At 40.5% G+C, this 17179-nt stretch overlaps 1 protein-coding gene across 1 annotated transcript; it reads left to right on the top strand.

Annotated features, from left to right (window-relative positions):
* Positions 1-6050: 6050 nt before the first annotated feature.
* LOC310958942 (complement component C7-like) lies at positions 6051-16307 on the top strand (the record flags this gene model as incomplete). Its single annotated transcript, XM_083930105.1, has 18 exons — positions 6051-6122; positions 6858-6916; positions 7166-7241; positions 8454-8595; positions 8974-9118; positions 9240-9378; positions 10298-10426; positions 10543-10786; positions 10955-11068; positions 11190-11356; positions 12434-12662; positions 13107-13278; positions 13491-13578; positions 13750-13882; positions 14007-14198; positions 14692-14788; positions 14897-15078; positions 16135-16307. Exons 1-18 carry the CDS (start codon positions 6057-6059, stop codon positions 16305-16307), a joined length of 2547 nt encoding a protein of 848 aa, XP_083786231.1. The 5' UTR covers positions 6051-6056.
* Positions 16308-17179: the final 872 nt, after the last annotated feature.

Genomic DNA, 17179 nt, shown 5'->3' with positions numbered 1-17179 from the left:
CACTGGGTGAAATGGAGTTTGCCAATCCTGCGGCTGCTTTTTGTCCCAGCAGCTGAGTGACGGGAGACGGGCAAAAACCAGAGTCAATATAGGCCAAGCATTCACTCCATGGACTGAGATCAATGGCAGTAAAACACAGGCTAAAATGGCTACGTTTCTCCTTGATCTGTAACATCACTTTTATGTTTAATTATCTGTAACGGCTAACAGTAACGCTAACTGTCAGTCAAACTCCTCTGCAATACTTCAAACAGGCTCAAACAGACTCCGGTCTCTTGTAGGACGCTGGGCCGGGTCTGTCTCCAGGTTTTGCACACCGCTCAAAGAAAGACTCCCAGTTGAAGATTGGCTAACGTTAAATACTGTGGTAAAATGAATCGATTAGTCCAAATTAGTTGTTACCCCATATGATTCATCACTAGACAAATAAGGATTTTAGTTGCATTTGTATTGGAAAGTTCTGAAATGAGTACAGAAGGAAATTATGATCAACCCGACAAAGGATTAAAAAAAGCCACATCAAATGTACTGAAATTCAACTGCTGCAGTTTTTTAACTTGAACTATTATAGTTTGTCCATGTGTACTGGGAGTGCCCATCAACGGTGTTAGATTCTCAGCCTGTGGATTCATGTTTCAGGTCTTGTTCAGTTTATGAGTCTTACTCACTCACATGTCAGCAACTTGTTTTTGACCGACTTTAGGCACCACCCACACACTCTCTCATGCTTTGAATAGCACACACAGAGTCACAGATGTAAGACACACCCAGTCAACTTGAGTAAATAATGCTTACTGTATGTCTTGTTCACTGACTTAAACATGTGATGCATTGGATACACGCTGTGAACAAAACACAAATATGATATAAACAGTTGTCTATTTACAGATCCAGCAGAAACACTTGGAGTTGTGCTTCTGGCCACTTGATGAAAGTGTATTATTCACTCTACTTTTAACTCTGTTTAGGTCTCCACCTACTCCTGAGAGAAGTATCTGACTCTGCTAAATGCTCCCCTGTGTTCTCCAGCTAGTCTCTAAGGGCGCACTCACACTGTCCATCCATACCGTGCCCCGTGCATTAGGGTACCCCCCCCCCCCCCAGGCCCGTGTGTACTCTCACTACCTGGGCCTCGGCGAATGCTTCTTGACGGCCTATATGTCATCACGCCATAACACGTCACACGCATTGATTGACGCCATCTCGATGCGTCGCTTTGTTTACAAATCTTTCCATAGAGTTTTTGTGTGTCTTGTCGACTGTTTTTGAATATTTTTATCCGACCAAATCTGCAGTAAACACTCCACCTCCACATCACACCAACGTGAACCTTTCGCCGCCATTGTTTTAAATGTCCGCGCATGGTCCGTCCTTCTTTTTTCTATGTCCGAATAGGCGCACATAAAATTACGTCAGAACCGCCGTAGGCCTTGTGCTCGTGCTCGTGCGCACGCTCGTGCTTGTACATGTGCAAATGTGCTTTACAAAAGCCCACCTCCCCCAAACGGGCCGTGGCTGGCACGTGTCCTGCACCAAGGCGCGGTACTTAGTACTCACACTGGTCAAACGCACTAGACTTTAGCCGTGAACATGCTTGGGCACGGTACGTATGGACAGTGTAAGTGCACCTTAACTGATTCACACATGCGCTGCAAATCTGGTCTTGTCTATACATGACCCTCTGGAGCTGTACGTGAGAAAGTGAATTTCCAAATCAGTTGGACATTAAACAGACTTTACTCTGCCAGCTTGCTACAAAGTACAAAGTCTTTGAAATGGGTGCGTTGATGATGTTTCCATCTGAAGAAAGCTCTCTGTAAATACTCCTTACGGAACTCCACCCACATTGGTATTTTGCCTAGTCAAATATGGTCTAAAAATATTAGACTCAACCTAAAAAAAACTTTGTGTGCAATCATCATCATTCTTCATGTCATTATAAAACTGACAGCTTTGGTTGAGCAGCTTTGAAACTTCAATCACAAAAATCATCCTAAGAGACAAAATAGCTTCTTTTTTTTTGTTATATTAGTACATATGTTTATCTCAAATGTGTGAATCAAAAGTTCAGGGAAAATGCTTACTTTCCCAATGTAGTGTTCTGGTCGGTGTGTCACATCAGCTGTCACACTTGCTGAATTCTTAGTGAATAACAGGATGTTCTCATTTTCATTCTCAGCTGTGGATGTGGCGAGGGGCCCATAGACAATGTCCATCCCATCCAGAATTGTGTGCTATGCCCCTGATGGTAGGTGGAGCCAAGCCGGTTCTTTGATTGCAGTTTTCAAAACAAAGCCCTGGCTGGCTAACATTCCCAACCACAGCCACTGCCGGAGGGTAAGAGTTATGTTTAAAAATGTCCCAAGACCAGAAAGGAAAGATGGCGTCTCCACTGTCTGCTTCATCTGTGGTGAAAACAGGTAAATTAGAGAAAATTAATATTAATTATTAAATTACTCTGAAATATTGTAATTTTTTACCGTTCAGAATTTGATAGTATATCAGTTGTGGTTATACCACTGCTGTACAAGCATGTTGTTTTCAATAACCAAGGCACTTCAACAAAAACCTTTATTTAAGCAGTGAATAAAATTAGAGAACACTTTCAGATCCCTCCCAGTTATTGGTGTTAATCTGGCACCTGGTGACAATTAACTTAATGTTGGACACTTTACTTTGCAAGATGGAAAGCTGCTCTAAGGAGACTGAAACCTTGCAGGTTGCCGAAGGGGTGACCCTCACAGCCATCAGAGAGAGGTTCACAGTCATGAGCAGAATGGAGGAGAGGATTATGCAAAGACTCAATGGGGAGTCGGTTCCACACTGCAGCAGAAGTTTCTCAAACAGTGCTGAACAGGGCAAGGATCTGTCTCGGCACACAGTGTCTCGTCATTTAAGACATTTGGACAGAAAGTCCACTCTGCAGTGACCAAACCTCTCAGCAGCAGAAAAGATAAAAAGGCTAGACTTGCCAGATTGCACTTCAATGGTTAGAGTAAGATGATGGGGACACATTATGTTTGGAGTAGGGCTGGGGAAAGACTGAACCCAAAGTGTGTGAAGAAGTCAGTTAAATTTGGAGGAGGAAGAGTTATGGTTTGGGGGATGTTTTCTGCAGCAGAAGTTGGGTCTCTTGTACAGCTACATAGCAGTGTGAATGCAAATGTTTATGTGAACCTCCTTCAGCAACATGCAACACCTTCGCTGCAACTGTCTCCCAATCAGCAAGAAAATGTCCCCTGTCACACTGCAAAACAGGTTAAGCAGTTCCTTGAAGCTAAGAATATTGAAACAACGAAATGGCTAGCCCAGAGTCCAGATCTAAACCCCATAGAGAATCTCTGGAAAATCCTTTGAAACAAAGTAATGTCTCAGAAACCCACTACAGTTAGTGAACTGTGGAAGAGACTGAGAATGAGAAGTGTGAATGGACCAAGATCAAAGCAGAGCAGTGTGAGAAACTAGTGATGTCCTGTGGGTGCAGATGTGCTGAAGTCATTCAAAGCTGTGGCCTCTTCACTTCCTGTTCATTTTTGAATCCTAGAGAAGAAAACATTGTTGAAATCTTCTCTTCTAACACAGTGGTTACTGTTCTCTCATTTTTCTCACTGTTTTTTCTACAAAATAAAGGTTTTTGTTGAATTGCCTATGCCATTTAAAATAAATGCTAGTACAGCAGTGTTATAGCCACAGTGGATATTCTACCAAATTCGGAACAATTAAAAAAACAATATTTCAGAATAAACCCAAGTATTAATACTTTGTCCTCTAATTCTGATCTCCAGTGTATGTCACATGTGTCTTGGTGCTAAACCCTGAAGAAGAAATTAGTCACCACAAGATGGCAACCACTATTAGTTATGAACAGTATGTAGGCCTTAGCTTCAACCCAGTCAGACCTCTGTGGTCATCATGCATCAGGCAGAGGTTTAATGATTGGTTAAGATCCAGCTGTGGTGAAGGTGACACTGTGACAGTCCCTGTTCTCTGGAACAAACTGCATGTTGTAAATCAGACTGAAAACATTGCTATTTACTTTGACTACGTGTCCTCTTTTTTTCCGCTCTTCTTTCCTTTTGTTGCTTTTGAATTTTCTTGCATCATATCTGTATCGTATGATAGTCCCCTGGACATGTCACTTGTTGCTGTATGTGTTTGGATGTAAGGCATATTAAGTTTACTCTTAATGAAAAAACCTTGAGTGACAAATAATAATTAACAGTTCATCATGGTTTTAATTGTGACCTAATCAAAACAAAGGACTTTAAATATATTCTTAGTTTTAGGTTCATAGTTGTATTTTGGGTTTCTACCAGAACTCTTTTTCATGCTTTAATGTTCAAAACACATCATTTTTCTCATAATTTCTATCTGAATATACCTGTATTCACCCCGTCTGAAATGTGCCATTTTAGCGCCTTTCTTCTTAAGACCCCCTCCTAAAAAAGTCCAGCCTGCTCTGATTGGTCAATGGTCCTCTGCATCTACACTCTCTGCATCTCTGCACCATCATTGCTCTCAGTATATTTAGTATAGTTGTAACATTACACCTGTACAGAAGTCCTGATAATGAAGTCAATTTGTGAATTTCAAATAAAAAAGTCATTGCATTTCTAGCACTGATTATTTATGCATTGAAATTATGTCTCTGAATTTTTTTACTCTGAATTTAACTCTATTTTTTTCACTATTCAAAAATTTAACGTTAAAGAATTTATTTAAAAAAATTCAAAGTTCAAAAATAAAATAATTTAACGTTAAAGTTCAACGTTAAGAAATTCAACATGCCAAATTCAGCTGCAAAATTCAGTGTTGACATCTGGAACTAAGGAAAACAATCGATTCTACATATAGATCAGGTGTATGTGGTCGAGCAAGGAGGGCTGTGACAAGAGTGGCTGCTATTTTGCTAATTCCACCACATATTAAGTTCAGTTAATTTGAAAACAGGGACAGTGCACATTAAAATTACTGTAAATGCGCCAGAATTAGCCAGGCGGCGGAAGAGGAAACCTACTGCCGCAAGATGCTCGCAGCTGCTCCGGGTACTGTCATCAGTGGGAGCCGTTGTACCCCTACTAACAGCAGCAGCTGTTGAACTATCTCCATTTTATCTGAGTCTTTTGTGTCATACATCACCTGTAACAGCGTCTGAATTTGGTATATTGAAGTGATTTTTTTAACCTTGAATTTCTAACGTTTGGATTCTTTAACATTGAATTTGTGAACATTGAAAAATAATATAAATTCATGGTTGAAACATTTTATCATTAAGAAATCCAATGGCTTTTTAATTTCAAAATCCGATGACAGATTTACTTCCATATCCTGACAGCTTGTTTAAAGTCACAGTTTCTGAATGGGACTGTGGCTGTGTGCATTTCTCTTCGTGGAGTGGAGTGTTCTGATACCTTCACGGTATTTATATAGCACGTTGACATGTTATTAAAATCACAAATGACATGGAACCTTTTGCTTCATCAATGGAACTGAGTTTATATTTAAAAATATAAAACAAACCAATGCAATTTTTTAATTCAATTAACCAATAAAACAATAAAAAAACAACGTATGAATACCTGTTTTAAATTAAGATCCTGTGTTTCTGGCAACACATGCAAAATGGGGATAAATGAATACTTGCATGCAGACTCAAAATCCATTAGAACGGGCCGAATGGGATTTTTTTGACCTTTGCACTGAACTGAGCGCCTGACGTCCTCATCCAGGACAAACAACTGTGATGCAACTCCTGTCTGACCCACTCCAGTGAGGCTGTTTTGACAAAAAAAAGAAAAAAGAAAATCTGATTTCAGCATGCTTCTTCTTCTTGCACCCCTCACAAAGCAAACAGGGTTATCAAAACTGTTGCTGGAAACAAGGTCAAAGTGTTGGTGGAAACAGTCAAGTTGTGGGAAAGAACACTGGGTCTCTGTTCATGACTCAGAGTGAACAGAGGCAGAAAAGAATCTGCTTATTCCGATTTGATGGATGAACATTTCATTAGCAGGGGAATTCCTGAATCTGTTGAGTAATCTCGCCCTCCTGCTGATTATATGACCCTGAGTGTTTCAGTCCTGGACCAGAGGAGAGGGCTGAACTCTGAGGAGCACATCATGAAGGTACGTAAACAACACATTTACCATTTAGAGTTGTTGCCACAAAATTGGAAAGTAATGTTACCAGCCGCGATATGCTCGTATTATTTTCACATTGTTAGTGTGTGTGTGTGTGTGTGTGTGTGTGTGTGTGTGTGTGTGTGTGTGTGTGTGTGTGTGTGTGTGTGTGTGTGTGTGTGTGTGTGTGTGTGTGTGTGTGTGTGTGTGTGTGTGTGTGTGTGTGTGTGTGTGTGTGTGTGTGTGTGTGTGTGTGTGCGTGCGTGCGTGTGTGTGTGTGTGTCTCATCATGGTCAAATGTGGTCCTAGAGACACCTACTGTCGTGCAAACTACCAAACAGGCAGTTTTTGAGTATTTTGCCAGGTGTCTTAGGACAAATTTGTCAGTGACAGTCACAAAACTGCAGGCGTTCAGTTGAGAACAAATTAAAGTAAAAAATGCCTGTGATCTGAGCAAAGGTGCCAGAAGAACAAATGTAGGATAAGGTGAACTTAAAATAAAACGGGGACACTGTCCATACTATTCTACCATAAATCAGTTTATCTCACCCGACAGTATTTCTCCTAAATTGACAGAAAAGGAATTGATTAACAATCCTGCTATCTATCTCCACTTTGCCACTATATATATATATATATATATATATATATATATATATATATATATATATACATACACCGTATATACGTATATTTAATTATTAAGATTGAGTTAACAGTTTTCTTGCTTTTTGTGTACAGTTGGATGTAGCTGCTCTGTCTTCTGTGGCATTGTTGGTCATCTTTTTGTCTCCAGTTTGGTAGGTGTACACACAAATCACCGTTACATCTTACTACAACATCATAAAATACATTACAATATAATAATGTACTGATGGTGTGAAAAATGTCTCCACTTTGTCCATACTCCTGGGACCTAAGAATGCAGCTTTTTTAATATGTTGTGAAAGGACTGTTTTCCTCTCATCCTACTGTTGTAACTGTAAGACTGATTCTCAAGAGAGGAATATAACGTAAATGTTTGTTTGATAATGTCAATGTCCTCTTAGCTGTCAGCCGCCTGTGAACTGCAGATGGGGCCCTTATGGAGAGTGGTCTGAGTGTGATGGCTGCTCCAGTACAAAGGTACACACATACACACGTACTGTGATGACATTGTATAGACTTGATTGCCTTAAGCTAATTGAAAAGGTAACCCTAATTGCACAATACCTAACCCTTACATTTAACCCAATCTGCACAATTCTAACATTAACTGTAGAACTAAGTTCTAACCCTAAAACACTACAAATTAAGTGGCCAACATTGTGGGGACCAAAGCTTTCTCCCCAGTTGGGAGGTGAGTTCCCACAGCATAACTGCAGGTTTTCATTGGGTGTGTAAGCACTGCGACACCTGAGAGCCAGAGACAGGTGAGCGACCTTCTGACTGTTTCAACCAGGAGCTCATTTCTCTGCGCCAGGGAGTTGGCTCCTCCTTTCATTTATTTTCTCATGTGAAAAATGGGGGAATTAAAACTGACGAAAACAGCAGGAAGTGGAGCAGCAAAATCAAAAGGCTTGGCAAGCAGGGGATGAATAGTTGATTATTTATATCACATACAATATGTCTATCACATTGTTTATAGTGTGTATTCTTGCTAGATTTGCTTGCAGAAAAAGTTTGCAGAACCAGGTGCTCACAACATTCAGCCTTAATAAATCTATTAATCAGATTGTAAATCATACTTGTGAAATCGGAAGAGCTATGTGTCTGTTAGGACACACATAGGTGATGCTCAAAGCATGGTGATATGCTAAAGAAAGCAAATGCAATTGCTAGCCAGTCGCGGATTCATCCCTATGTTCTCCGGGTTCCCCGGTCGCATAAGCCGCTGCCTTTCGCGGATTTAATTCAGCATTTTGTTAGGGCTAGAGGTTACAGTAAGGGTGAGGGTGAGGGTGAGGGGCAGGGTTTGGGGGTAGTGTTAGGGTCTATAGGCCTATTTGCCAAGGAATTTGGCACTGATTGTGGAAAAAATAACACACCGGGGAACACAGGACCCTCTCTGTGAACAGTGGGGAACATCCAACCCTTTTGTTAAAAAGGTCCGCTGTTCCCTGGTCAAAAAACAAAACGGGAAACATAGGACCTTTTTGGGGAAAAGCAGGGAACATCGGACCTTTTCTTGGGGGTTTTAAGATTGTATTATGGCCAGTGTGTTCCGATCTTTTGCTCTCCACACAGACTGTTTACCTGCCTGCAACTTAAGCCCACTTAAACGTGATTGGTCAAGACTAACCCACATGTGCACGTCTTTTATTCATTTCATGTTTATGGCTGTTGTTTCCTTTTCAGGTGCAGACTCGCCATGTGGCGGTGTACACCCAGTTTGGGGGTGTGCCATGTTCAGGAGGAGCCACACAAACACAACCATGTGTCCCACAAAAAGGATGTCCCCTGGCAACAAACTGTGGAGACAGGTTCCGCTGTACCTCTGGTATGTTGTGACATACAGTATTTCGTATTTAACCATTTTTTTGCATGTGCATATTATGCTTGGCACACAGGAGAAGTTTTGGTTACTAAATCCCACAGACTGAACCATTAAATATGATTGAAATAAAAACAAAAGTTCAACGATCATACCGAGATTTTTAGGATTGAAGTTAACAATTTGGTTGTGGTTATGCTTAGGGGTTCGGGGCTATGTCTCTGTTGTCTCAATATTTTATTACACATTATACAGTCAAAGGAGACATACAAATATAATAAAAAAAAAATATATCTCTATATTTTTTTTTTTACATGTAAATAAATTGTAAATTAAAAAAAGAGTTAATCTGAAATGAAGGAACTTTATTGATCCCTGATGCAGGTCAGTGTATCAGCCAGTCTCTGGTGTGTAATGGAGACCAGGACTGTGGGGATGGTCTGGATGAGAGAAGCTGTGATGAAGACAGCAGCCACTACTCGTGTGACCTTGACAAAACGCCTCCCAATTCTGACTTCACAGGCAGAGGGTGAGTAGCTACAACTCCATCACCATAAACCTGGGTCTATACTGTAAAAGCTTGTTATGTTTGGGGTGAAAAATATGTCACCTCGTATAATAGTCCATCAAATGGATCTGTTGCTTCACAGGTACAACGTCTTGACAGGCAAGTTGAGAGCAGGTGTGATCAACACTCTGAGCTTTGGAGGGCAGTGCAGAAAGGTGTTCAGTGGTGACCATAAAGTCTATTACAGACTGCCACAGAACATCCTCAGGTACAACTTTGAGGTGAGTCGAACAAGGAAGCGGAGGTCTGACTTCTCTGCTGCAAATGTGATATGATTAAAATACTATTAGGCAGTAAATACTTTAATGTGCTTTATATTTTCCTTCTGATGTAAACTGTCATTACTTTGCTCCTGCTTTGTTGCAGGTTATACTTTGTATCAGTTTTTTCAATCAATCAAAATATTTTATACAAGCGTCAACCTCAGGGCCTGGAAAGTAAAGGCAATGCTGAAGTGCCTTAAACCTGCATTCTTTCTAATGTTCAGTAGAGGGCGACTCCACTGGTTCAAACAAGTCAAGCCAAGTGTATAGAAGTCAATGAGAAAATGAGCCTACTTCTCACCTGATTTATTACCTCAGTAAACATTTAGTTTTAGATTGAGTTTATGATCTCAATCCCTAGTTTCAAGTCTTCTTCAATACAGCATGTTATTTTTCATGGTCCCATTTAGAGTCAAAAAGATGATAAAGCATCCACTAAATACTTGGATGGATTAGCTAAGGTGGCTACCTTGTGTTTGAAAAGTCACTATCACAGCAACCTGTCAATCAGGACAGAGGCTTAGCAAGGCCTATGGCACTGTTAGCAGTGAGCTTGTTTTTGCGTTAGCCAAAATTAGCATTCCGATTTATATGTTAACTTGAGCTATGCATGCAAACTAGCTGGTAATTTGGCATTTAGCTTTGCACTCTTGCCCAGCTCCACCCTCTCCAAGCTAGGGCTAGCCGGTAACTTGGTATTTAGCTTATTATTTAAGACTATGATTTTGAAGTACCTTCATTACCCTCACAGAGCTGAACGACAGACATATTTTGTCGTCCCTCGAGCAATGTAGCTAGCATAGCTAGAAACTAAGTAAAGTATTCATTAGCTACTAGCAGCACCTGAAACCAAATGTTGCCTTTTTTTGCGGTGCAGGTGAAAGTAGACAATGAAGAAAGTGATGAATCCTACAACAGCTCCTGGTCATACATTCAGCATATCCAAGCCAACGCCTTGTTTGGACACGACCGTCGCACTTTCCACAAAGAGCTCACTGACAATAAGGTAATGATATAACCTGATCTGCTTCATGAATCATATATTGATACTGTCCTTGGGCTTTGTCACAGTCAGTCTATTCAGCATTATGACATCCCAGTCTTTTCATATCTATTGTCCAGGCCTACAGACTTATAATCATGAAGAATAAAGTGGAGCTGGCGCAGTTCCAAAACTCTGCCCCTCAGTATCTGACCCTGGCTGAAGGCTTCTGGAAGGCGTTATCCTCGCTGCCGTACACGTACGACTACTCTGCCTACCGCCAGCTGTTTGAGACATACGGCACACACTACCTCTCCGAGGGCTCACTCGGTGGCGAATACCAAGCCTTGTTGGAATTAGATCACCAGGCACTTAAATCGTCCAGTAAGAACTTTGATAATGATAATAATGATGATGTTTCTATTAATATTTTATTATTATATTGATTAGTTTTCATCCGTTTATATTCTCTAAAAAAATTGGTACGTATCAGCTGATAATTGGGGAAATGTGAACTGTTTAAAATCTTTTGCTCCTGCCTCATATGTGTAGGTACAACAAATATAGAGTACCAGAGGTGTTGGAGAAAGGTGAAACGCCGTTTCTTCAGGAAGAAAGTCAAGACTGTCTGTGAAAGCCTGACAAAAGCTTTAGCATCCAGCCACGGTGAGTGAAAGCTTTCTTATTTGGAGCGTTAAATCACACAGTGGGCCCTGGAGGATCAAAGGAATCCGTGCAATTTATATTGTCACAGTCTAGCCTGAGCTCTATTGTCATTTGTCTGCAGGAAGCAGCGTAAACAAGATGCCCGTTAAGGTCAACGTGTACGGAGGAGATCCTGCCTTTACAAGCGCTCTCACTATTCTGGATCTGGATAACCCAGAGGCTAATGGGGAAATCTATGACAACTGGGCCTCGTCTGTCAAAGACTTCCCTGAAGTTACAGACCAGAAGGTATGACAGTCATCTTAGCCTTTTTTTTTGCCAGTGGAATTTGACTATTGTTGGCACATTCCATTAGCTGTAGCTCACTAGCTAATTACTTTAAATTAGTTAATTTACTCCAACTGTAGTCTCACATTGCCAGACCTATCTCCACAGCATAGGTCTGGAGGAAAAAAACCTCACATCATCCTCGGCAGCGCTCCGGATGCACCAATGGTGTCCTTGAAAAATAGATAGCGGAAATAGTTAAAGGGTAGGAGTATCAGGCTTTAAACCTGCATTGTATATCTGGTTAGCTACTCCAATTGTGTCTCAGTCTCCTGTACATCACATTCAATGTCAACAAACAGTAAAAAACAAAGAAGTCAAAATTCATGATTGATTATTTTTATTCATGAACAAAGTCAACTGTGTGTCATTAGGAAAAAGAACCAGTGTTATATGTACATGCCTGCCTTCCATGCGAAATTTCAAATTCTTACCTGCAAACTTTGCTAAACACTTAGTTTGGATCTCATAAGGCATCAATTGTATTTTTCTCCCCACTACTCCGGAAACGTATTTGTGCTTTTTGGCTGGAAGTTCACCAGCTCGCAAGACACTGGGCTCCATGTCAGCCATAGATGGTTTAATTTCCCTCCATACATTGTTCAATTCAACAATGTCATAGCTATGTGGTGCCACAATGTGTTACTGCTATGTTTTACTAGGCTATTTAAGTAATCAAAACTCGGATCAAGTCTAATTTTTGGGTCGAACACAACAAGAATTGGGACAACTGCTCATAATTTGGGCCTGTTTCGGGTTTCAGAATTTTTCGGGTTGTCTGTCTCGGGTGATGGGTTTGGCTGGGGTCCCTGGACATAAGCCTAAACTCTTATATAGCATCCTCAACCGGCTCCCTCACAGTGGATGTCTCAATCCTGAATGTAGCTTTTTCAAATCTGACCTGAATGATAATTTTGATATTCTTAGCATAGGAATGCTAGGTTACTGTAACCAGTTAGCTAGTTAGCAAGGCGTGCTAATATATATAACCATTGTGGTAAAGAATAAGGGATTTTTTTCTTTACTTCTTTACTTCAGCTGCGTCCTCTTTATGAGCTGGTGAAGGAGGTGCAGTGTGCAGGTTTGAAGAAGCTCCACCTGAAAAGAGCCACCGAGGAGTACCTGGCGGAGGAGCACCCCTGTCACTGCCGGCCCTGCCAGAACAACGGCCAGCCACTGCTGACCGGCTCCGAGTGTCGCTGCGCCTGCCGGCCCGGAACATCAGGACAAGCCTGTGAGAGAGGAGCTGTGATTGGAGAACAACCAGGTGAACAAACGTAGAGTCTCTGACAGGATAATGCATTGGTTAAAAGGTTTAAATTGGGCTCAAAGTATTTTTTTTAAAAAGAGATTCAATTAAACATTTGTTCGGTCAAAGCTGTAAATGAACATGATGTTAGCATCATCATAAGATAAATATTAATTGCAAAAAATAAGCAAATAGAGCCAGGTGCTTTTAACAGTTGCATCTAAATACAAACATACAATAGATACTAAAGTATGAATTAAATTTAAAAAGCAAACAAGAGGGGAAAGCATTCCTCCCATAAAGATTGAATAAAAATGTAAAGAATGGGTTTAAAATGATCCTGTTTGGTTTAATATTTAGTGCATCGGATTTACAAGATGAACCAACATTTAATCCAAATTTAAAGTTAATACACTTTCATTTATTATGTTGTTTGTTTGCATCTCCCTTTCTTTCTCTCAGGGGTGATCCATGGCAGCTGGAGCTGCTGGTCCTCCTGGGGATCCTGCTCTGGAGGTCAGAGGTCAAGGAGCCGAAGCTGTAACAACCCTGCCCCCAGCAGAGGTGGCCACCACTGCTCCGGACTCCCGATGGAGCAGAAGCCTTGTGAGGACACAGACATACAGTACTTACAGTAAGGACACATGCACACGCAAACTTGTTTGTCAAATAGCAGTAAGACAGAGATCTATCCCAACCCTAACCTTAACCAAAAACAACACTTGAATGCAATGTTTATTCTCGTGGGAACCAGGCCCCAAAGCATGATTAAAAGCAGTACTTATACTCAGGTGTTTTTATGGTGTCTGTAGTATTTTCCTACAGTTTAAAACTGTTTGTGTGCAGGATGATGGAGCCTCAGTGCTTCAATCTCACTGTGACTCCACCAAAGACATGTGGAGCGCCCCCAAACCTCAGGAACGGATTGATTCAGGTGAGTTTATCTAAACCTTGGAGACCCCTAGGCTCTTTGTGTTCCAAAAATATTTGCAAAACCGTAGTAAACCTGTGGTTATTTTGGTTTCTATGTAGTTTTTTTTGGCAAATAGTAAAGGTGTTAAGTGCGTGGTTTGGAGCATAGCTACTGTTTTACTTTCTTCCTCAGAATCCCAAAGACTTTTACCTGGTTGGAAACAGGGTGGAGTACTCCTGCATAAATGGTTATTACCTCAGTGGGGGTGCTGTGGCTCAATGCACTGAAAACCAGAAGTGGAGTAAAGGAGCGATGATTTGTAAAAGTATGTCATTAACTCTGTCTGGGGTTGTTTATTTAGTTCTATTCTGTCATTGACTAGGAATCACAATGTTGATGTGTAATGTCCTTACTTCCTCTTGCTCTAAATCCCTCTCTTCCCATCCCAGGTTCCACATGTGAGAGTCCTCTGCTCAACAATGATGTTATAGCCACACCAACCAAAACAGCCTATCCGATTGGAGACAGGGTGTCCCTGTCCTGTCCTGCGGGGTCAGTACTGGACAATGAGGAGTCAGAGATCATGTGCAGTCCTAGTCTGCAGTGGTCTCCTTCACCGACCAGTGCTCATTGTAAAGCCGGTAAAGTACATTTAATCTTGGTGTCAATGTCATTTTTGTAAAGCTTTAATCAAAATAACTTATTCTTTATCTGTTTTCCGCAACCTCAGCTGTTATGAAACTAAATTTTGATTAATTTGGGGGTAGAGTAGTGCGTATTCCTTCTCTTTTAGCTGTGTCTTTGGCCTTCACCCACTCTTTTGCTCTGTAGCAGCTAAATGCTCCACTATGTTTACCAGCTAGTTGCTAACTTTGTTAGTTCTTGGCAGGTAGTGTAGGTTTATATCATAAGAGCAGCGAGAGTGAACCAAAGCACCAAAGTTGCAGGCCAGAAAGCTCCGTAGAGCTAAGGGGAGATGCAGAATTTGGTAATAGTTCTATGTGTGTTCATCACTATGTCTGCCCCCTTTCATATACATGTAGTTATTGTAGAATGTCTCTTATAGCTGCTTTAAGGTTTTTGTTTCTGTGGAGTACACAAACACCAATCCTGCTTTCTATATTTTCTTCTCAGCGCCCTCAGCTCCCTCTCCCCCATCAGGCCTGAAGTGTAAGCCGTGGGAGAACGTAGGAAAAACTGAGTGTGTGTGTAAAATGCCATTTCAGTGCTTGTGAGTATGATGTTTTTGATAATTGTTTCTGCAGTACACATAGAAATGCCTTGCATACAAGTACCAAAAACTGCAAACACTGTATTTTCCCTCATTTTCTTCATTTAGGACTTCTCTGCAGTTGTGTGCCAGAATCGGCTCGAGCCAACCCCGTTTACTTGGTGTTTGTCAGCTTGGAGCTCTGCGGTGTATGGGGCGGAGCTTTGAGTTGGCCAGTGACAGCAGCTGTAACTGGCCAAAGGAGGTGTCCACGTCCTGTGAACACTGCCAACCAGGGACAGTCTGTCAGGGTGAGTCTGCTGGACTATCTTTAAAGGATAAATCCTATTTATTACAAGTTGTTTTTTTTTTCTTATTGTTTTGACCATAATATGAACACCATACAATATTCTACATCAAAGTCTGATTCGACAAGAAAATGGCCCTACTTCTCACTTGATTTATTACCTCAGTAAACATTTTCCCAATGAGTTTATGGTCTCAATCACTAGTTTTAAGTGTTCTTCAATACAGCATAATGTTCATTTCGTAAATGATGTAAAAAGATAATAATTCACTGCATCATGTCTTTTTCAGCATTCCATTAAACCTTGGTTACCAAGCTAGCTAGTGCTAATGTTAGCTGGTAACTTAAGGGAAACTGCTGATTTTCTTCCGGCTCTGTGTCACTGCAGCATGGGCCGAACATTGGCAGAAAATCATCAGAGTTTCCCTGTGTAGTATTTAGCTTAGTACAGCGTCATTGAAGTAGCACTGGCTTAGTGCTCCTCCCAAGCTCCGCCCTCTCACCCAAATACAGCCGAATGCCAAAGTGATGTCACTGTGGCCACATCCATTTCTATGATGCAACACATCAAAAATCATATGAATTTATTGAATACATTTTTAATGCCTGTGTTTTATTTCTAGTGGAACTTTTCTCAGTGTCAACACTTTTTAAAATACAAGTATTTCAATGCCAAGGTTCCTTTTTTAATTTAATTTCAGGTTTTTAAAGCTAAATTTTATTTTCGAGCCAAAACTTTAAGCCACTGTCCTTGGCTCCATAGATCATCCATCCATCCACAGAAAGTGAGCACACTTGAAATGTCGAGAATAATCTCTCATTGAAACATTAAGGGTCAATGTCAACAGGGTCAACAACTGTGTGTTACTGTTCACTTTTGTTTTATTTTCCAAATAAGTCTAGCTAACCATTGTCTGCCTGCAATGGTTAGCTTTCTCAATTTTTATGATAGGAATGACGGTCAAACAAATCCTTATATTCTTCAATATATATGTGCTGTGGATATGTATATATATGTGTGACTGCATCTGTAAATATAATCATTACTTTTCCATTCTAGACTCAACATGCGTTTGTCAGAACGTGTCAGAATGCCAAAAAGACTCCGTCTCCCTGTGTGCCAGTTCAGGTGTCGGCAGCGTTGCCATGTCGATGACTGAATGTGAGGTGGGAGCCAGACGGTGTGCTGGGGAACAGGTCAATGTTGTCAATATTGATGCTTGTCCAGAATAAAGATGGTTGTTGTTTTATTCTACTCTGTACATAAAATGGACTTTTTTCTCAATGACTGAATTGTAAATACAATCACATTTCTTTTGTAAAAGCTGAATGAAGTAAATTAGTTCCTCATAATGTTCCGTTGTAAATTGTAAATTGATAGTTTCTGTTAAAGGAAGTCAATAAAACTTTTTCAGGATATATTGTGTTGGTTTTGCTGGTTATTTCTCTCTATATTAGAGAATAGATTTGCACTTCATCGGTGACATTCAAAATATGTTATCTTTAAAATCTTATAGTAATTGTGGTATGTATATTATTAACACTGTTGATGTAAATAAGTGTTTGATTCAACTTGGATGCTGTGTAGTAAGTGTGTCCATGAACTTAAGGAATACACTGAGCTACGTAACTACACCTCCAAAACTCCAGTCAGTTCCGCAAATCATTCATCTTGACTACTGAGTCCTAGAAGAAAAATAAAAAAATCAGTGACTGTAGGACAATACATTACTTGATACATGTACAATTTGAAACAGGATGGAATATCCTTACTACACTGACATATTTTATTTGTATGCTCACCTTATGATAATCACATATAGTTTGGGCCAAATAACATGCTATTTTCCTCATGCAGTACAAATGTGTTATTTTATATTTCTGCATATTCTCTACCCATAGAGATTCCTGATCCCTGCATAAAAAAGTAAACCATGCATCTATGGTGGGTATGGTAAATAAATGTTATTGGATACATGCGTGTGTGTGTATGTGTGTGTCTATGTGTATGTATGTGTGTGTGTGTTTGTGTGTCTGTGTGTGTGTGTGTGTGTGTCTGTGTGTATGTGTGTGTGTGTGTAGCCCCACATTCATGTTTCTATTTG

Source organism: Echiichthys vipera (assembly GCF_963691815.1).
Source record: "Echiichthys vipera genome assembly, chromosome: 16".
In the NCBI taxonomy this organism is placed as follows: domain Eukaryota; kingdom Metazoa; phylum Chordata; class Actinopteri; order Perciformes; family Trachinidae; genus Echiichthys; species Echiichthys vipera.
Note: the sequence above shows the minus strand (reverse complement) of the source record. Positions and strands in the feature narration are given on the sequence as shown.